The sequence below is a fragment of the Phycodurus eques genome, chromosome 12 (assembly GCF_024500275.1).
Source record: "Phycodurus eques isolate BA_2022a chromosome 12, UOR_Pequ_1.1, whole genome shotgun sequence".
NCBI lineage: Eukaryota > Metazoa > Chordata > Actinopteri > Syngnathiformes > Syngnathidae > Phycodurus > Phycodurus eques.
In genome coordinates, this window is record NC_084536.1 from 23,326,369 (window position 1) to 23,347,500 (window position 21,132).

Genomic DNA, 21,132 nt, shown 5'->3' on the forward strand with positions numbered 1-21,132 from the left:
TGTAAACACATAGCACATAGTGTTGCGAGATGCTTGCAAATAGTTCAGCGTACCTCAGTATTTTCTTGCGTGAAGTGCAGTGGCCCTGAAGGGTGGAAAAAAAAGAGAGAGGTAAAATGTAAGCTTTTTTTTTTAGATGTTAAAAATGGCATGGAAATACTGTAGTACAACAACTGTCATGTCATGTGCATCATATGAGAAATGTGAATGTGTATATGAATGTAAATTGTATGTAATGCCACATGTTTTGCTTTCTGCAGTATATATTTTTTTTTCGCGTGAACTGGTGAAGTACAGCAGCCATCAAGGGTCAAAAAGGAGTAAAATGCCGTACGCTTTTCTTTTTTGTCGTTGTTTAAATTTTAAAACAGGGAATATTGAAAACAGGCGTAAAAATAATGTCACATCGTCGTAATGTGTACGTGTACTATGAGTATATTCTGAGGAGCATATGAATGGAAACACACATCCCTTCCTGTCACTGAATGCATTTTAAAACGAGACCGGCTTGTTCAGGCGCACATCCCTTCCTCCTCTTCTTCTCCCTTCTCCATTGTGGAGAAAAAACAAAAAACAAAAAAACCCAGACCGTTCCATTGGCTCTTTATCCGGGAGAGGAGGAGAAAGATGGGAGGACCTGCTCGAATTCCTCAAAGCTGCTCAAATTTCCTTCGAGCCGCCGTCGAGCGACGAACATCCACTCGGCTACTTTTCTCCTTCGCCGAGCTCAAGCAAGCTCTTCGCTGAAACGGTAACGTAATGGCGAAGACGTGCGACCCGAGTAGTTTTAACACAACTTAAACGCAGGTTTCAATGTTAAAAAAAAAAAAAAAAAAAGGTGTTTGGAGCTCACTGAATCTGACTTTTTTTGTTTCTTTTTCTTTCGACCAGATGTTACGAGGTGTCGCTGTGTTCCTTCTGCTAGCTCTGGCTCTTTCTCGCGCAGAGGTAAGTCAGTTTGTATTGATTTTCAACTTCAAACTTTTCACGTTGACTATACTTAAAACACGTGCCGAAATATCAACGGCAACAAAACAAGTCACCCCCAAAAATGTTGAACGTGATTTTATTCGGCGTTAATAAAGTGTTCTTACAAGATTTCCCAAAATATCCCAACATTGCTGATGGAGTTTGGATCCAATCCATCCCCCACTTCGAAATCCCTTCTGGAAAGGGCAACATTTGTAAAGTGGCTCAGGAAAAGGGGGCCATATATATACAAGTGACACATGAATGGCAGGCAGCTGTGAAAAGAAAAGAAGGAAGGTCAGTGCTTGTGTACATTTCATCAGCGGTGCTCCACCTACACTTTGCACTTCTGTTGGGGATGCTTGGGTGCAAGAATGCTGGGCGGCCTGGCAGCTGCTCGAATGGGGGTCCAAACGGTGCATTTGGGTGGTCGGTCAACCGGCGCGTGTGCTTGTTTGCGCGTTGAAGCGTGAGCTCAAGAGGAACGCGACAACGCTTGCCTCATGGGTGTCACACCGCAAAGGAAAGTGTCTCTGAGTAAACACGGGCATATTGGCACCGAACACACTGATGGGAAAACGATGACATATGAGGTGTAGCCTCACTTTGGAAATAGGAGAGCAGACGCACAGGTGGCATTTCATGGCCTCGCTGGGAACAGCTGTTGAACACCTGGCTTTGGGTCGGCTACCCTCTCGACCTGGAGTCACTGTCACAACAGATAAGCCCCTTTTCGTTTTGCCCAGCTTGTCACTTAAATACAGGGAAGATACAAAAACACGAGAATGACACGTAGCAGGCCTCCACTGAGGTTAAACAACAACTGGTTAAAGTCTTATTAGCTTAGTACGAGTATTGTACTGTTCTCACGAGAAATGAAGCAAGAAACGGCTAAATGGGAAAAATAACTGAGCTGTTTGTAACTGATTTGTAGTAATTGGAAAGAAATGTTCGACTTGTGAATGGATGCCAAATACATGTAAATTCATTTATGTTCCTGTAAAGCAACCATGATCGTTTGTAAATCCACCCATCCATCCATTTTCTACCGGTTATCCAAGGTCAGGTCGCGGGGGCAGTAGTTTTCGCAGGGACGCCCAGACTTCCGTCTCCCCAGCCACTTCATCCAGCTCTTCCGGGGGGATCCCGAGGTGTTCCCAGGCCAGATGAAAGCGTGTCCTGGGTCGTGTCCTGGGTCTCCTCCCGGTGGGACGTGCCTGGAACACCTCACCGGGGAGGCGTCCGGGAGGCATCCGAATCAGATGCCCCGGCCACCTCATCTGGCTCCTCTCGATGTGGAGGAGCGGCGGCTCTACTCTGACATCCTCCCGGATGGCCGAGCTTCCCACCCTATCTCTAAGGGAGAGCCCGGACACCCTGCGGAGGAAAGTCATTTCGGCCACTTGTATCCGGGATCTCGTTCTTTCGGTCACGACCCACTGCTCGTGACCATAGGTGAGGGGAGGGACGTAGATTGACCGGTAAATTGAGAGCTTCGCCTTTCGGCTTAGCTCCTTCTTTACCACAACGGACCGATCCAAAGTCCGCATCACTGCAGACGCCGCATTCTTCCCTTACTCGCGAACAAGACCCCAAGATACTTGAACTCCTCCACTTGGAGCAGGATCTCATCCCCGACCTGGAGAGGGCACGCCACCCTTTTCCGACTGTAAATCCAACCAACTTGAAACCTAAAGTTTGATTACGTGAGATCAGTGTAGTGCCATTTGTTGTCTGATTGAATTCATTCTGATTTTGAAAAATATGGCCCTCACGGCTCAGCGGAGGAAGGACAACAAACATTGAGTTATTATATGACTGGATTAAGAAACTTTAAGAAACGCCCTGTGGGCGCCAGAAATGCGCATGACGAATTGGTTGCTGGCTGCCAAAAGAAGGAGAGGAAAGATGTCCACCATCTTTAGCGGAATCAAAGTTTCCTCAATGATAAACAAAATATGCAAGGGTTCCGGCCATATCCCAAAGTAGTTTTTGTGTACTCCCGTTAATACACACACACTTGCACATAAGACAACACAGAAAACAAACGCTCACCAAAAACATGACCTCCTTTGGTTGAGGTAATAAAGCAAAGACAAACAAATTGTCTGCCGCTCGAACTTCTTGGATGGTGGCCATTAATGACTCAACCTCTCTTTTCTCTCCCCTGCTGACCTTCCATTGCTTACCCCCACCTTTGCCTGCCTGCCCTGCAGAATGTGCCATTGTATGCATGCCTTATTCAATTCCTTATCGCGATGTGCGAGGAATGGCTTGCTTCGGCCATAGTTTGTCCAGTGAAGCCGCAAGCCAGTTAATGGGGCTGCATCTGTTCTCGGAAGGTAATTACCCTGATAATATACGACCTGTTGTCTGGCCGTGGGAAGGGCGTGAACTGGAATACCAGTGTAATGTCTAAAGGAGGTCAACAAGTTGCGGCAGAATCCTCACTTTACTGTAAGTGTGTCGGATGAGCCTGCAGGTCGTGTGTGCCGGTTGTCATCAGAGACACTTTGTACATACGCACAGATTGTGTGAGCTGATGTTTTTACATTCTGAATGTAGATGATAATCAATGTTACACAAGTTGCGGAAGTCTTCTTGTCCGTATCTGTTTCGTATAAAATTTGGCATATAACAGTATGTCTTCCAATAATAATTACATTTTTGGTTGCTGGAATGAATACTCAAATACTTTAAGCAGCAAAAACAAGAAGAGGACCAGGGATTCTGATAGATTTACATGTGTATTTTTATACAGGCTTTGTGCGAACGCCTGCTGTAGGAGTTGTGTGTAATGTGTCCTTTAGTGGTGGTTGTAGCAGGCCATCCACTGCCTGGTTTGTCAAGAACAGATTGTGTTTCTGTGTGACAACCACAGAGCTTCTCAAATTGCTGCTGAACTGCATTTGGGGACAGAAAAACTTCTCGCCAGACGGCAACCTTTCAATGCTATCCCGATATCAATTGGAGCGCAATGGGCAAGAGCTTACAAAAACTGTAAAACCAAACCTGTAAAATGCTGACGGCTTCATATTTATTTGAATGACACCTGAATTAAAATCTATAACCCCAATTCCAATGAAGTTTGGACGTTATGTTAAACATAAATAAAAACAGAATACAATTATTTGCAAATCATGTTTGACCTATATTTAATTGAATACACTACAAAGACAAGATATTTAATGTTCAAACTGATCAACTTTATTGTTTTTAGCAAATAATCATTAACTTAGAATTTTATGGCTGCAACACGTTCCAAAAAAGCTGGGACAGGGTCATGTTTACCACTGTGTTACATCACCTTTTCTTTTAACAACATTCAAAAAACGTTTGAGAACTGAGGACACTAATTGTTGAAGCTTTGTAGGTGGAATTCTTTCCCGTACATCCAGGTTTTGGAGAAACATATGCTGCCATCCAAGCAACGTCTTTTTCATGGACGCCCCTGCTTATTTCAGCAAGACAATGCCAAACCACATTCTGCACGTGTTACAACAGCGTGGCTTCATCGTAAAAGAGTGCGGGTACTACACTGGCCTGCCTGCAGTCCAGACTTGTCTCCCATGGAAAATGTGTGGCGCATTATGAAGCATAAAATACGACAACGGAGACCCTGGACTGCAAGCAAGAATGGGAAAAAAATCCACCTACAAAGCTTCAACAATTAGTGTCCTCAGTTCCCAAACATCAATTCAATTAAATATAGGTTGAACATGATTTGCAAATCATTGTATTCTGGTTTTATTTATGTTTAACACAACCTCCCAACTTCATTGGAATTGGGGTTGTATAAAAGTAAGTGTATAGTGACTTTTTGGACACACTCTGTTTTCAGGTTAAGATGCATTATTGGAGGAAAATGTCTTTCTTTTCTTCAAAACACATTTTTATCTTTGAGTGAGTTCCGCGACTGAACAGAGGACTGAAAAAAGACCACTTGTCTTCCAGGGTCCTGATGAAGACCTCTGAAAAGTCATTTCGTAAGGTTTAGAATTTAAGTATTCGAGTATTGGATTGGTCGCTGTAATAATGTTAACAAGCGTAAACAAATTCTTTCTTCCATTAAGCACAAACTGCACCCTTGTTGTCCACCATTTGCTTTTTTTTTTTTTCCTCCTGATTGTGAACTTGTGACACCCTTCTGGATGTCTGCACTGAACAGGATGTTTATATCCGACCATGTCAGTGTTTACACAGAAGTGATGTGTTTTATTTTAAAAAACGCCTTTGTTTCAAATGGAAAAACGCTACCATTTTTTTTTTCTGATTTTAGTTGAAATGCCATTGTCTACTGTGGTGCCAAAGAGTGTCCTTAAGGTTACAATTGCATCATCTTCGGCAGGAGGCTTAGGTAAAACCTTTGTGTGTGTGTGTGCAGTGTGGAATACCAAGCAACACACAAGAGGAGGCTTATATGCAAAGCTGACCAGGATGCACATCTGCACAGCTCTACATTCACTTCTTTTATCCTGCATTTTTGTTTTTTGGGGCGACAGAGTGGAAAGGTTAATTTACCTAGAAAGGCCAGCGATGGATCATGCAAATTGCAGTTGTCAAGGCAAACGCGCACACTAGCGCTATCCAAGCAAGAGCGCTATCCAAGCAAGAGAACAATTAGGACATGCCCAAATAGATGTTGGTTCCCTTGTTGACGCTCTTGCATTCAAGGTAGGCTAAAAATATCTGCCCAGGTGGAGAGAAAATGGGGGGGGGGGACTGGGGGGGCGCTTTGTCCTCTGTCTCTGTCTTTATCAGCCTGCTCTAATTACTATAGCATGACATGAAGTCATGCAGGATGGGCAGGCACTAAACTGAATAGGAACAGAGCCATGCTCATGCAATTATAGCAGGGAGAAGCTCAGGATGAGGTAAGACTTGGCTGTGTATGGTAGCGGGGGGGGGTTGTGTTTCACGCCCCGATGGTATGTTCTCTTCAGTTTTGGATTTGCTCGAAAAGACTACTCATGTAGCTTAAGCAGCTGGACTGGTGGCTTATCATTACCAGCTCAAAGGCACAGCATAGCTGTCAACTAATTTAGTTGGATGTAAGGTGTGATTCGATGTAATTGACATTAGAAGCATGTTTAGTTGACAACCAGTTCTAAGTATCATTACCTCTACTATAGATGTTCGTAGGATTTTATAATCAGTACTGTACTGATTTTGATTAATATTTTTGCAGACCAAAGCAGCAAGATTTTGCAGGTTACAAATCTTGATTGAGCTCTTCGCCCTTATTTTTTTGGTAACTGTCAAGATACTTTTCTCATTGCAAAAGTCAGTTGCCTAAAAAGTAGTTTCATATTCTTCACTTGGGTTCAGAGGCAAAACATTTTTCAAATGCACCCTGCCTGTGTAGAGGCGCATTTATGCTAAGCTAATTTTTAACAGCATATATCGCAGGGCATTTTGCATGTAGAGTAGGTTCAGAACCCGCTCTGTAGCCAGGGAAATATGAATAAGAAATAACAGGTACCACAAGCTCAAGTATAACGTGAAAGGCAAATCTACTTTGTGATATACAACTAAGTGTAATTGTAGTACAAGTGAACATTCAATTCCTGATCATCTATTTATGAATACATTCATACGTCATAATCCCCTAACCATCGGCTCACACGGCACTTGGGGGAAGAGTCAGGAGACTTTGGGTGAGGGTGAGGTTTATTCTGCCAATACATACATGATCAAAGAAGGAAGGACATTTTCTTTCTCACTTTGCACATTCACTTAATTTCTGGAGCACGCTTCTGGTATATTTAGAGAGACTTCATAAATCCTGACAGAGGCACTTGAAAGCAATAGTGTCAAGGTCTATAGCAGCAAAATTGTGGGAATGGTTGAAGGCAAAAAAAAAAAAAAAAACTCCAGAGGAAGATCCTGCCTGACAAGAAAATATAATACATTTTCTTAAGGATTTGAATATTACGCATCTATTCTGGAAGTGACATTGTAAGGAAAAGAGGCATTTATATCGAGCATCTTAATCTTTTCAACCAGAACATTGAAACAGCCACCATGCAAATATGTGTCGTTTGAGAAGTTCTGAAGAAAATGTGTACTAATTCATGTTTAAAGACCACTTTGCTCCCTCCTCTCTGGAGAAGTTTAATTTGTTCCACACTTTTAGTGCGCTAGCAGGCTCACTCTTTGTGTTGTTGCTTCACTGTTAAATAGCAAACAGATGAAGAGCAACATCTTATGTGATTCTGTTCTATGTGGCCCAGATTCCAAAGAGACCATAGCAGTGAAGATATGACAGCGGGATCAACTATGCGATTGAACATCTTGGTTAAAGTGCGACCAGTGAAGGCTTCATGGTGTGTGAAGGAATGTGATCTTCAAAGCTTGGATGACAAAGGCTGTATTCGGTTGCTTGTTCAACTACTCACTTTTTCCAAAAGTGGCCTCATTGAGGAAGCGGAGAGGAGGGCAGGGAATGTAGTCGCTGCTTTGGATTGAGTCTCAACACAGACACCTCCTTAGCACCCGCCCTTCTGCTGGAAAAAACGCTAAGAACAGAAGGAAGACGAAACTACTGCAAGTCAGATTTGATAGAGACTGACAAAACTAAAGAGAGTTGTATGAGCGCGATGGATGTGGGTCAGGTGGTTGGAGACAGGGGAACACCCTTGTCCCTGCAGCCCAATGACGGGGCAGGCAGGTTGGGGGTGTGGGTGGGGTTTGTTCTTTTAGTTTACTTGAACTGCTAGCAGATGTGTCTCTGCCCAGTTGGTGACTTCTTCCAAAGCTTTTACATTAGTCTATTTCACTTTGTTTGCCTTTGTCTCCTATCTATATTAAAAAAAAAAAAAAAAAAAAAACATCCCCACCGTCTTTACCTTGGACAACGAGGCCTGGTGGGCGGAAAACAAGAAGCTGCAGCTGACATCATCTTATTTGTCGATGCATTCCTTTCACACTGAATAAGAAGCAGGGTGAAGACTAACAGGCAGATGGGTGCAAACTGCTCATTCATTACCCAGGATGCCTTTTGTTTCTGCAGGGTTAATCTCAGCCCACGCCTGTCCCCAAGTGAACGCGCAAAACCGCCCTAACTGTTTATCTTTACAGTATTTCTTAGGCCTCATTATTTCAAGGACATACACCACCACTTCCACTCTCTGTCATTATACAGCACATTCACTAAGCGGGGCTCTCAGCTCGAAAGAAGCAGTAGATTCTGTCATTTTGTGGTTAGAGCGTGCTTCTGTCCTCCCAAAGCTGTCAACTAAACAAGAAATGACACTGAAGTCTGATTTCAGCTGTATGAAGTTTCACAGTTAATTAAACTCGGAAAGAAGGCAACATCCAGAGGTGTTTTAATTATTGAGGGCAAATCCTCCAGTTTTAATGACTCGCATACATCAGTAACAGATGAAAAGTCGCTCGCTTGTGATGCTTCTCCCTCGTGCGTTGAGATTTGTGCCTAAATCTCGCATATATTTTACACCGGGAAACTAGTTCATACTTAACGAAGAACGTTTCATTTGTCTTGAGTCGTCCTTCGGGAAGGCGGAGTGAAATGGAACCTCTGCTTACTGAGCCAGTGCCCAATAGCTGGAGAGACAATGGAAAGGGCAGGAAATGCAGGAGAGGGGGAGATCAGGGGGAAACACTCTGACCTCGTTACCGACCAGATTTTGGCTCAAGACGAACCCGGTCAGACCCCAACTGAGGCACAACATTGCTCAGGAATGCACTCCCTTAGTCTCCCATTCTGGATCCTGACAAGGTCCCTCACCTCTTGATATTTTACTGCTCCATTTAGTTCATCCTTCTGTAGCTTTTAAACTTCCTAAAAGACCGGAACACATTTTGAAGACGTGAAGTTGTCGTACTGTGAGTCATCTCAGGTGTCCATATGTCCGTTTGAGGCTGTCAGATTCAGCCATTCATTTTGCTACCCGAGAGGCACCAGTCCACTTGATTACGTTCTGACCCAATTCTGACATGTGCATTCGAACACGGAAACTTTAGCAGCGATGTTGTTAATACATTGGAACCTCTAAGATTGAACGCAAACTCTTCTTCTCGCAATCTTCTCTGAACAACCCTTGTTGAAGTCGGTCTGTCTTTTGCAAGAGGTTTCGCAAAAGAAGAAAAAGACCTGAATTAATCTATTCACAATTGCTGCACTGACACGCTCAGAATTAATCTTTTGATAGTCTCTGAGCTGAGATTGTGTGTGATATGTTGAAATCTCGCGTGATTTCATGCATGACATCAGTTCAATTTTAATAGTTTTGTGCGACTTGAGCCATATTTCCCCAGAAATTGGGTTCACAATTGTATGAGCTCAGGGGTTTTTGATGTTCTCCTGTCAGTGGTAAATCGGAGTTGTTCACATGCCAAAAGTCAGAAATGATAGGCATTATTACTTCATTAAAGCACTTTTAATCAGAGCACACGAGAACAAATTGTTTTTTTTTTCCCGGTAGCTTAGCCCACATCTGTGCACCGTTGAGAGCTTGCAGATCAATCCAAAAATCATTGCATTTGTGCTCCTCTTTCTTTTGTCCAGAGTCAACTGTCAAAGCAGAACATCAACAAAGCCTGTGTGAAATATGAAGAAAAAAAATAAAAGTAAAATTTGTTATCATGTTGTGCCATTCTGTACCACTCAATAGCCACATAAGCCACGATGAGCTTTGTTGTTGAATTATAAGGTCAAGAATTGATTGACACACACAAACAAACAAACAAAAAAAGCCTCCGGTAATGGATTGCATATACTTGGGATGAGAATAGTAAACCTTGCTAATGACAACTCATGGCAGCAATATTACACTCTATTCCAGTCTGGTATGGAAGCGCGGGACATTTAAAGTTAAAAAAATATATATACTTAAACTATTATTGCGTATTATTGAGTAATTGTTCTTTAACTTAACGTGATAAGAGCCAATCATCTATTGTATACTGCAATATTTCATGCGCTTGTGGTTCATTTGACTTTCGGGAGAAAATTATTCAGCATACTAGCCATACATCTATTCTCTTCATGCTAAAGAGGAGACGGGGAACTCATGGGAATTGATCCCAATTGGTTGCCAAGTGACATCAGCGCTGGAGAGCCATTGATTGACCTTCTAATTCACCGGAGCATCACGTCTATGCACAAGAGCCTAAATGTGCACACAGAAGCACAAAATGAAGCTGTGAACGCTTCTATTATTGAGTTTCCTGCTGTTATGGTAATAATTCCTTATCAGCAAAGGGAAGAAAGGATTAAAGAGTACATTTGATGTCAATCGCAGCACAGAAACAATTCCACTCTATCAGCGTTATCATCACCATCTCCTCCTAATCTCGTCACCTTTTTTTCCACTCCCTCTTTCCTCTTATTTTCCTTCCAATAAACAGAACAAGCTGGACTCGGTCCAGTGGCTCCCGGCCCTAAAAGGACAAGACAGTGGGAATAAAACAAGGTGGCAGGGCAAATCTGGGCAGAAGTGTCCCAGACCCGACCGTGACGATGCCATGCTGAGATGGCGAGATGGTGCACTGAAGCATTTTAGAAAAATCATTTAAGTCGGCGTATCTCCCCAGAAGCTTTTTTATTTTTATTTTTATTTTTAATTGCATTAAGGGAGGAAACGGTAAGGAAAGAGGGCACAGATTGGAGGCAAATAAGACGTCAAATAGCTTATTTACATGAGAAGTATGCTTGGAAGGGCATAGCAATCTCAGGATACATTGTGATTTATATTTAATTGGAGGTCCTTAGTTTGAACAGCGTTGATTCATGTCAAAGTAGACCGCCCACAGAAGTGGAGGTTGGTTTTAATTTGTGAGAATGTTTAATTTGGTACATTTGTGTGCATAGTCTATAATAAGATGCTGTAATGTACAGGTTCGATGTTGAAGGACGAGATGTCATATCCATTTTTAGGAGCCTGAATGTGGTGCTGTGCCAAAGTCTTACTGCTAGCTTTCTTGTCTTAATGACATTTTTAACAGCAGTCATTGTAAAACAGTGCGTGTCCACCCCTCAGACACACAATGGTACCACGAGTCTATTCGTCATCTTCCACGAACCAGGAAGTAGCCTGCTAACTAACAAACAGATGGACTAACAATCACACTTGAGTTGCCTTGGTGGAGGTTTGCGATCTACTAAGTGATGTTTTAATCGTAGCATGTTCAGCATTGTAAAACCAACACAACCATTGACAAGACTTTGTTTCTTGGGTTTTTAACTGTTGATTTGTACCTTGTCTTTACTGTTACTGGCCCATATTTAACACAATCCATACAAACTACCACCCACTACCACTTTTATGCAAAAGTAAGAAGGCAGTGTTTTCACGTTGAGTGAATAGACAGTGAAATTAGTATTGATTTTCACATATCAGTGGGGCAGAAAGTGTATTTGCTTTTTATATTGTAAAGATGGTGGGGGAAAGAAAGGTCAACCAATAGACAACTTAAAAAATGACACAGTTACGAGTTATGGCTTACTGTTCATTATGTTGAAGATCATAGTTCAGTTGCCCTTTTTAACTGCAAATGACTAAACATGCAGTTCAAATTTGGCAGTGTTGCTTTTTGTCTCTGGAGGTATTTTGTGTGTGATTGTTGATTTAGTTATTTGTTTGTTTGTAATGTGCGAAAGCAGAGCCACAGCCGACAATGTCTTTTCCAGCCATTTATTGAAACCTGGGAGAACAGGAAAACACGCCTGCTGTTGGCTACCTGGATGTATTGAAGCATTGTGCTGTGACATGGGGCTCAATGATAACATCGAAACAAACGCACTCTTCTGTGATCCCATTATGAGGCTCTTTCTGTTGATTGGCACTTGTGGTCTCAATGGTAGCGCCTCTCACCAGAGCAACAACACAATGGAATTGGAATGAGGGGCGGGGTCGTGTGCTTCTGCGTTCATTAGTTAAATGTCAGGGTTGTCTGCTGGTTCCACTTGGATGAACAGAACACCACCAGGTTCATCTGCAGAGCTCACACGGAATTCACTGTGGGGATTTCAGTGCTAGTAAACGGGGTGCAAGCTCAAGGCCACAGGGATAACTGAAGATTTTCCCCCAACATTGGATTATTATGTGTGACTTTTAAATCATGCATAGAATTGAACCACCGTTACTCTCAAGCGCCTCTCGCCACTTTGAGGTTAAAGTCTGCTCCACTTTTGCATGTGACTTCAAACCCCCCCCCCCACCACCACCACCCTCTATCCATCTTGTTACATTCAATTATTGGTGAGCTTATGTGAGTCTCCAAGAATCCAGCCCTTGTTTGAGTCCGCATACCAGACCCTTAATGTGGACCGCAAGCTCACGTGTGCTTAAGCAAAGGACGAGCCAACTTTTTCCCGTCTCGCTCTCGTTACAGGAAACAGCGCCTTAGAGAGGGGGAGGGAAGGGGGAAAAAGATTGCATGGGAACAGGCCCAAAGAAAAACACACAAGCCAGACTCCAGATGTGGAGACAGCCCTGTACACACATACGCTGCAGTGCACTGACGCGGAGACACTCAAAGGCATACAGATGGAGAACAGAGGAGGTAATGAGGGTCATAAAGCAGTCTGTGGGTGTTTGCTGCTTGAGATTGGTTGTTTTTTTGGCTGGTGGGAGACAGGGGGGTGCATTAAACAAGCTCATAACAAAAGATAAATGAAAGAAAATACATCAATGGCGAAATACACAAACTGGAAAAAATGTTCCCCTCATCCTGTTTACTTGTCATTATGCATCTGCAACCAAGGTTTTGACTCATCTGTTGAGGCTGAGGCTGAATCATAACCCACTGAGTTCAAGCAGCTGCTCTCATGTCATGTGATTTATTGCCACCTAGAGGAGAAAGTCCAATTTACTATGCGGATCCGAAAAATTTGCCTGGAGCCCAGTTTAGTGATTTTCTTCTCCAGTAACATTTGGTGTCAAGAAAACAAGAAGTAGTACAGGTAGAGGAGCGCAAAAGGGAGAATGGTTTTGCAACAGGATAGTGGAGGGGGGCGGTGCACTTATATTACAGAAATAGTGCATGTGTTTCCAGATAATGACAAATCACTGGTATTCTGGTCTAAAAGATGGGGTACTTGGATAGACAAGTATTTCCAAGTAACACATTTGTAACTCTCATAAAAGTGTATTTTGACCACCACTGACCGCTGTTAATAAAAAGATGTAGAAACACTCATTATCTCAAGTGGCAAATTTGAATGACAAAGCAGGGAGTGTAAAAAGAAGTTGACCACTGTAAAATGGAAACGCAGCAAAACCCGTCTTCACTTTGAGAAGTCTGCTTGCTTCATGTAACTTCCTGTGTATATTCTTCTTCATTCTGGGCTTGTTTAATGATGGACACACCTCTAACGTAGAATTTTTAGATAGTATTCAATTGTCCATGCTTTGCTCAAATTGTTTCCCAACCTTTATTGAGCCAAGGCATTAGAAAAATGAGACATTAGAAAAATCCTGTTGCACACCATGAAACAGTGTCACAAAAAGTATGAATACTGATATAATGATGATGATGATGATGATGTTTCAATTTACTCACAAATGGACCTGCTCTGTGAAATCTGAGCCTGTTTAATTGAAGAGGATGGACTTGCAGAAAGCCATGAGTTACTCTGCTGTATGAATGACAACAGGTGGAAACACATTTGCTGTCCCTTCTGCCATCTAGTGGCGGAGTATTTAATTGTTCTGCCTGCCGCGAAGCGTCACTGGCATCGATAGATGAGCAAAGATATTTTGCTAAATAATAAATGATAAAGTTCAGACAACTTAAGGGAAATTGGATAGTTTCACACAGCACCCTGATGATTTGCAGCGGGTGATTTTGAATGTGTTGTTTGCGCAGACGTGGGTGTGTATATACATCACCAATTGGTATATTTCGTCAAGCTCGAATTGATGAGGTATGTCCAGCAAGTGTGTTCACGCCTCACATTGATCGGCAGATATCCCATACGTATCAGATTTTTATCCACATGCCAATTCCAATCCGAAGGTATTAAATTCCATACGCTCCGTTACACACATCACAGTTGTGCCACCTGAGAGCAAATAAAATCGGAATTCTTGCGTGAATTATGCAGTATAAATCCAATATTAGTGCAATCTCAGCAATTTTAAAGGTTCCACTGCATTTGTTTTAAACTCCATATATATATATTGTCAGCCGTAAAGGTGTGGCGTTTCCTGTGGTCGTATCCTGAATGCAACATTTCACCTCTATTATTGCTAGTGCAAATGTGCGTGAAACCAATGTTGTCCCTTCTTTTATTTCAGGAGCTGCAGAGCAAGAGCAAAGTGTGTGCCAATGTCTTCTGTGGGGCAGGCCGGGAGTGTGCGGTCAATGAGAAGGGAGAGCCCAGCTGCCTGTGCATAGAGGTGAGTGATGGGCTGAGAAAGACGTTTCCACATCGGAGTTTCCGCTTCATGTCCCTCGCTTCCGTCGTCCCTCCAGAGCTGTAAGCCCCACAAGAGGTCAGTATGTGGCAGCAACGGTAAGACCTACAGGAACCACTGCGAACTGCACAGGGATGCCTGTCTGAGCGGACTGAAGATCCAAGTGGCCCACGACGGACACTGCCGCGGTACGTTTAAATGTCACCGCTATATTACAATTCATTTCAAGTGAGGATGGAGTTTAAAACAGGCACATCTCTAAAACAAAACGTTGCGTAAGATGAGTATTTTATTTTATTAAGCATGTTAATATTGAGGCGGCACGGTGGACGACTGGTTAGAGCCTCAGCCTCACAGTTCTGAGGACCCGGGTTCAATCCCCGGCCCCGCCTGCGTGGAGTTTGCATGTTCTCCCCGTGCCTGCGTGGGTTTTCTCCGGGCACTCCGGTTTCCTCCCACATCCCAAAAACATGCATTCATTGAAGACTCTAAATTGCCCGTAGGTGTGACTGTGCGTGCGAATGGTTTGTATGCGTTTGTATGTGCCCTGCGATTGGCTGGCAACCAGTTCAGGGTGTACCCTGCCTCCTGCCCGATGACAGCTGGGATAGGCTCCAGCACGCCCGCGACCCTAGTGAGGAGAAGCGGCTCAGAAAATGGATGGATGGATGTTAATATTGACAGTGGTTAACTTAATTTTGCAATGTTATGAAAGTTAAGCAAGTTAGAATATTACCAGTACAGTTAAATAATGTTTTGTAATAAAAAAATAAAAATAAAAAAAAGTTTACTTCTCCCCTATATTTCCATTGGTCACTGTTTTTTTACTTCTGTTTGCCGTCGTCCAATAATCAAATGCTGTTCCCTCCCAAACGTTGCCAGCCGAGGCCGCTGCAAATCAGCACAGCTCACTCGGTTTTCATCTATTAACCGATTGTAATATTAGCATCTTTTTAGTCAGGTTTGAACTTTCAGTGCTCACTCTCGGTAATGTTGTTCTATTTATACTCCTGATGGCCTGAACATTGATCTGAGCTGTGGCAAAGAAGTTGGTCATAGAGGCCAGTTATGTCACTCTGCCCCCTTATCAGACCTTTGACCCAGAAACCTTTATCACGTAGCATGACATACTCACTGGTCTTGTGATTTTAATTTAGCGTTCTCTTTTTAAACACCTTTTAGAGAAAAAGAGTGAACAGGCAGCTGCCAGCCCAGGTGAGTGTTACATTCATTTTTGTTTTAATTTTTTTTTTTTTACACTTTTCATGTGGCTATCGTTGTTGGTTTAGTGTACGGGCATGGTCTAATGAAACACGCACAACAAACGTAATACCTGGCAAGCAATATAGACTGTACTCAATGAATTCTTCATGAGCCTTTACCTATAGAATGTTCCCCGTCCCGCAGTGGTGTGTTACGCTGCAGACCGCAACGAGCTGAGGAACCGTGTGATCCAGTGGCTGCAGACTGAGGTAGTCCCAGATGGCTGGTTTGTCAAGGGCTCCAACTTCTCTGACATCCTGGTCAAGTACTTCAAGGTGGGCCAACTCCTTGCACCCGCTGTCCTCATCTTTGCATCTCTTTTTTTAAGCAGGGTACACTCATACCGATTTTAAAAACGTGAGACCCACACTTGACGAGAAAAAGAAGTGTTTGCTTACTGCTCTTATAGTCATTGATGTACTCATTATGACTTAACACATCGCACCGCACTCATAACAAGATCTCCACTGACAATAAGCAAGTCTCTCCCTCAAACCAGCTGTCAGGCGTAGTACCAAGACTGACCTGTGAAAGGCAGCATGGTACCAAAGGGGAGCCAGACTGCCGGAAAATACACAAGTGTCGTAATAGAAGACGAAATAGCCTTCTGTAAGACACGTTCAAACACTCAACACAACCAACCTCGATTGAACTTCAAGTCGCTTCCTACATGGCTATTATTCTATTTCACGTCGCATCGTGGAGTCCAAGGTTCGGCCGAACTTGTGTCGACCACACAATGACGATTGTAAATATAGAACATGTTTAACATTTGTCATTCATCACCCCCAACCGTTTTACCAGCAGGTAGGGGGATACAAAAAAATAAATCACTCTTCACACACCACAGAATAATACTCAGCATAATCTTTCAGAGATGTCGGACAATCGGGCCTTTGCTGACTTTGATCGGAAAAAGGGCGATGGTGTTTCCCTGCGTATTTTCAATTCGCAACCTTTGGATTCACTCACTCAGGATTGATATATGGAACCTTTCTAAGGAACTGTTGAAGTGAGTTAAGGAGCTTCATTTAGACAAAAGTAGGGCTTTGACATCTTCTTTCTAGCATCTTGATCCCAAAGAACCATGCTGAAGTGAGTTGAAGTCCATCCATCAATCTTATGGACATTTAGAGGCAATTATAAACCTTTTGGGGGGACGTTAATGCCTTTGATGGCAGGTCTCTGTCACTATCCCCTGCAAATATCGGGGAAACGGCATATAATCGAATTTGTCTTGATTACTGGTCTCTGTGTTCCCTGCTGTGGAAAACTGAATCTGCCTTTTTGAAAGGTTTAAGGTACAGACAACAGTGTTTAAACAGGAAGGGTTAGGGTTGTGCATATTCTGCACTGAAAATGCAGAATATGCACGTCAGGCCAGTAGTTTGCAATGCAGGCCAGGAGTTTGCAATGTCACTTGGAAGATTGAGTAGCGTGACTTGAAACTATTGAGGCAAAATGGTAGTGCACTACTTGGCTGTCGCATGCACTTACTGTGATGCCAAATGCATTCACATATACAGTACAGGAGGTCGTCGATTCACAACGAAGTTCCCGTTCCTTTGGCGCTGGTGACGTAATCCAAATTTGTACAAAAGCGCCGTAGTCGATCACTACTGTAACGCAGTAGTCAAAGTCATAAAATCATACTTGGAGTAACTGTTTTAGGTCATAAATATGAAACAATAAAATGAAAGACAGTAAGTGCAGTGATAACTGCGTGCGCTTTACTGTGCCACGTGACATACTTTTTTTGTCACTGCAAACTAGTTCATGGCAGGTCGATCGTAACCTTGAAATGTCATGTCGGTACTGTCATAAACCGAGGGCCCCTTTGTATAGGTAAACTTCATACAGAAGTACTATTCTCTCTCGTGAAAACAACACTGAAGTACTTTTTTTTTTTTTTTTTTTTTTTAACAGTCGTACGACAGCGGCGATTCCACGCTGGACTCCTCTGAGCTGCTCAAGTTCATCCAACACAATGAGTCAGTGGCGACTGAGATGCAGTCCTATGCCGACCAGGATAGCAACGAGCTGCTTCGGTTAGTGTCCGTGTACGCTTGCATGATAGCGGTGGAAAGATAAGACAAATGCTAGGCATTCCTTTTTTTTTGACCTGTCAGTATTTGACCTCTGTGCTAACTGTGCAAGTAACTGCGGAAAAGCTTGCAGATGCATACAGTATCTTTACTATGTGCACTGTTTTGAGGTAGGTCACTAAACTTTATCCAGCCCAGTGTAAACTATAATAGTGGGGCCCTCGTTATGGAAGCCTGCAAAGTTGGGCTGCTACCAACTGAGTTTGCATGTGTGTTTGCGTTATCCAGGAGTCTCTGCGTCGATGCCCTCATTGAGCTGTCCGATGAGAATGCCGACTGGAAGTTGAGCTTTGATGAGTTTCTCAACTGCCTGAAGCCCGGATTCAACCCGCCTGAGAAGAGTGAGCTTAAACCATCTGTCCATCCATCCATCCAGCCATACATTCTCTCTAGCGCCATTGTCGCCAGTCAATTTCAGGATACATAAAGACAAACAACCATTCACACTCACATTTACATTGATGGGAAATTAACCTACCATGCATGTTTTTGGGAATGTGAACAAAACTCCACGGAAGCATGTGGAGAATATGCAAACCAAGCACAGTAAGAGCCCGAGACTCACACACAGAACCTCTCGAGTGTGAGGCAGACATGCTAACCACTATATTCACGTGCTGCCCTGAAAAAAAGCCAACTATTTTTTTTATTTTTAGGACTAAATGCAACATACTGGATTTCCTCAGTTAGTGGCCTCCACTCTACTGTAACAGAAGCCGTAAATAAATGCCACACCGAAAGTAGACACCTGTGGCATCTGTAAAGCTGACGTATGCGGTGGAGTTGAAAGAGAACGTGTTGCTGTAATACATTATATGCCTCCGCTGGTCACTTCAGTGTACTATGCTCCGAGGCAAAATATGTGGGCTAAAGTCCAGAGCACTGAACCCTGGGGCTTCAGCAGACTCACGGTCCTGTGTGGTTATTGAGAAACTCTACGATGACTCCAAACACGCCAAGGTGTGTTTTTGTTCCAATTCTGTGGGACATAAAATAATACAAATATTGCAAAACTGTTTTTTTCCAGTATTGTGGCCAGTGGTTCTTCATTTACTCAACTACAAAGAGGACCAAGCAAGGTCCTTATTAACTTTGCTTGAACAAATATATTGTTTAATTAAAAAAAAAAAAAATCCATCCATCCATTTTCCTTACCGCTCATCCTCACAAGGGTCGGTTTAAAATAATATTGAATAACTTGACAGAACATGGAAAACTGACACACATAACAGTGTGGCTTGAGTACAAAGGCGATGATAGTTAATTGTCGCATTCATCGCCACACGAGCCCCATTTTTGGATACTAAGCGATGAAGTCGGGAGTCAAAAGTCAGCAATAAATTTGGTAGTTGCTGCTGTCTTAGTTTGCAACAGAGTTCCAATGGGCTCAGTAGTTAACTATTATCTCAGTTCATAATCACAGTTACTATCAGCTCTCGTATAGAGGGGAATAAAGAGGTGTCCATTTCACAGATATAAATAGGTAGATACGACTCGCTACTTTTGAGCTGCGTGCCTACAGCAACCTTAAACTAAGAGGATCAAAGTCGTCAGCGCATTCCATGTTTGTGGACGGCAAGAAAACCAAAAGACCAAGGATGCCAGTACATCGTGCTGCATACTGTTGTATACAACAACTTACAATTACGACAAGAGGAATGGGAGTAAACTTTCGCAGGTAAAAATATTTAAAATAAAAATATATAAATATTTTTATTTTGGGGGGGGGGGGGGGGGGTGTTGAAATGTTCTGTATTGATACCAAACGCTTTGGCATTGACAAAAAAAGTAAACCTCATGAAAGTCGGTTATGAAATGAGTTTGAATGAATCTCGACCTCCCCAACATGGCCGCGAGGTAGGGACGTCGGATAGCTGAGGTGCTACAATGCACTAGCGTATTTAGTCTTCCCATCTATGGACCATTTGCTGGAAAGGCACTTACAAGACGTGAGAATGAATATATGTTCATCCCGTGGTGTTTGATGGGGTTGAGTTCAGGGTTTTGAAGTTCGACCATACCAAACTCATCCATACATGCCTTTGTGGACTTTGGGAACAGAAATGGGCCTTTGCAAAACTCTTCCCACTATGTTTACAGTACATAGGATCTGAACAGGGAAAATAATGCACTGTTATCTTATCCCCCACCTCCTTTTTTCCCCAGAATGTGCCTTGGAGGATGAGACTTTCGAGGACGGCGCAGAGACACAGGTGGAGTGTAACCGCTGCGTGTGTGCATGCGGCAACTGGGTATGCACTGCTATGACCTGCACAGGTAAGCTACGAGATAATCGTCTCGTTAATGGCTCATAATCTTCGCACTTTAACCACTTGTGACTCACTTTATGTGCAGACAAGACAGCTGCTGTGGACGAGTCAACAGATGATGGTGCGGAGATGACAGAGGAGGAGTGGAACCTCCGCGTGGCCGAGCTGAACAAACACCAGGTTGGTTTTTTTTTTTTGTTGTTTTTTTTTTTTTTTTTGTTTTTTGGTTTTTTTAAATCGGTGAACCAACAAGCCAGAGGATCTGACTTGAGGGTTTCTCCAGATAATGGAAATGTGTTTTTCTTGACAAAGGAAATTTGAGTTAAACTGCTTAGCTGGTAAAACAACATCCTCTGTTCAAATTTGTTGACGTATGCTTTTATTTAACACAAACATGCACCAGGAAACCAGAATATCAGCATATTTTGAACAGGAAAATTGTCTCAAAAGCTCATGTCTGAATTAGTGGAAGGGCCCAAAAAAAATACCGCGTCAGCTGGGATGGCCTTCAATGCTTTATTTCTATATGAGTGGAATATTATAAAATACATCTATGCAGCTACAGTATTGAGCCTCATTACATATATTATGTTATATTTTCCTTCAGGAAACAGTGGAGAAAATGAAAGCTAGCACAAAGGAGGCGTAAATGAGGATGTGGAAAACGAGAGGATGCACACTACCACCCTTCCTCCATACTTGACTTACCTTGCAGCCTGTGTGTTGTTCTGACTTTGACATGTTTTCTGTGCTATTATAATTGTTATTATTATACATTTTTTACAGTGTTATGTTGACGTTGTTTGATTACAGGGACTATCTTATGATTCCCTAGTGTTCAGTACTGTCATATTTGATTGTATTAACTACTATTGTACACTTCTTACTACATATTTTTTGCAGTTCTTAAGGTAAAAAAAAAAAACAGGACGTCAGTGTTTTAGAGATTTAAAAGCATTGGTTTCATGGTTAGAAGCAAGGTAGTGGGAGGGTTCAACTGCAAGTTATACATATATACCATACTCGACCAATGCCCTCATTTTATTTCTCTTACCTTTCTTGATTCATTCAACCAACCAACCTGAGCTGTTTTGCATGTTATTAGGCATTCTGTGACAATTGTTTTTTTTTTTTTTTTTT

The 21,132-nt window shown here is 42.6% G+C and overlaps 2 protein-coding genes across 2 annotated transcripts in view; both read left to right on the forward strand.

The window, feature by feature from the left end:
- The first annotated feature begins 325 nt into the window (after positions 1–325).
- Positions 326–21,132, forward strand: part of LOC133410562 (follistatin-related protein 1-like) — a 21,358-nt gene continuing 551 nt past the window's right edge. Inside the window, exons 1-12 of the mRNA XM_061691902.1 lie at positions 326–330; positions 562–751; positions 892–948; positions 14,235–14,336; positions 14,413–14,542; positions 15,537–15,569; positions 15,762–15,892; positions 17,544–17,665; positions 17,951–18,063; positions 19,889–19,999; positions 20,078–20,172; positions 20,600–21,132. The exon at positions 20,600–21,132 is cut by the window's right edge and continues 551 nt beyond it. Coding sequence (XP_061547886.1) covers positions 326–330; positions 562–751; positions 892–948; positions 14,235–14,336; positions 14,413–14,542; positions 15,537–15,569; positions 15,762–15,892; positions 17,544–17,665; positions 17,951–18,063; positions 19,889–19,999; positions 20,078–20,172; positions 20,600–20,641 — 1,131 coding nt within the window. The 3' untranslated portion in view covers positions 20,642–21,132. The remainder of the gene's footprint in view (positions 331–561; positions 752–891; positions 949–14,234; positions 14,337–14,412; positions 14,543–15,536; positions 15,570–15,761; positions 15,893–17,543; positions 17,666–17,950; positions 18,064–19,888; positions 20,000–20,077; positions 20,173–20,599) is intronic.
- LOC133410647 (follistatin-related protein 1-like) lies at positions 7,569–20,641 on the forward strand. Its single transcript, XM_061692059.1, has 10 exons — positions 7,569–7,652; positions 14,235–14,336; positions 14,413–14,542; positions 15,537–15,569; positions 15,762–15,892; positions 17,544–17,665; positions 17,951–18,063; positions 19,889–19,999; positions 20,078–20,172; positions 20,600–20,641. Exons 1-10 carry the CDS (start codon positions 7,569–7,571, stop codon positions 20,639–20,641), a joined length of 963 nt encoding a protein of 320 aa, XP_061548043.1.

Excerpts from the sequence above, each read along its gene's own strand:
- LOC133410647 (XM_061692059.1), top strand. The coding sequence starts at position 7,569 with ATGGATGTGGGTCAGGTGGTTGGAGACAGGGGAACACCCTTGTCCCTG. Across the intron at positions 20,000-20,077 it reads CACTGCTATGACCTGCACAG|ACAAGACAGCTGCTGTGGAC; the intron begins GTAAGCTACGAG and ends CTTTATGTGCAG. Across the intron at positions 20,173-20,599 it reads CCGAGCTGAACAAACACCAG|GAAACAGTGGAGAAAATGAA; the intron begins GTTGGTTTTTTT and ends ATTTTCCTTCAG.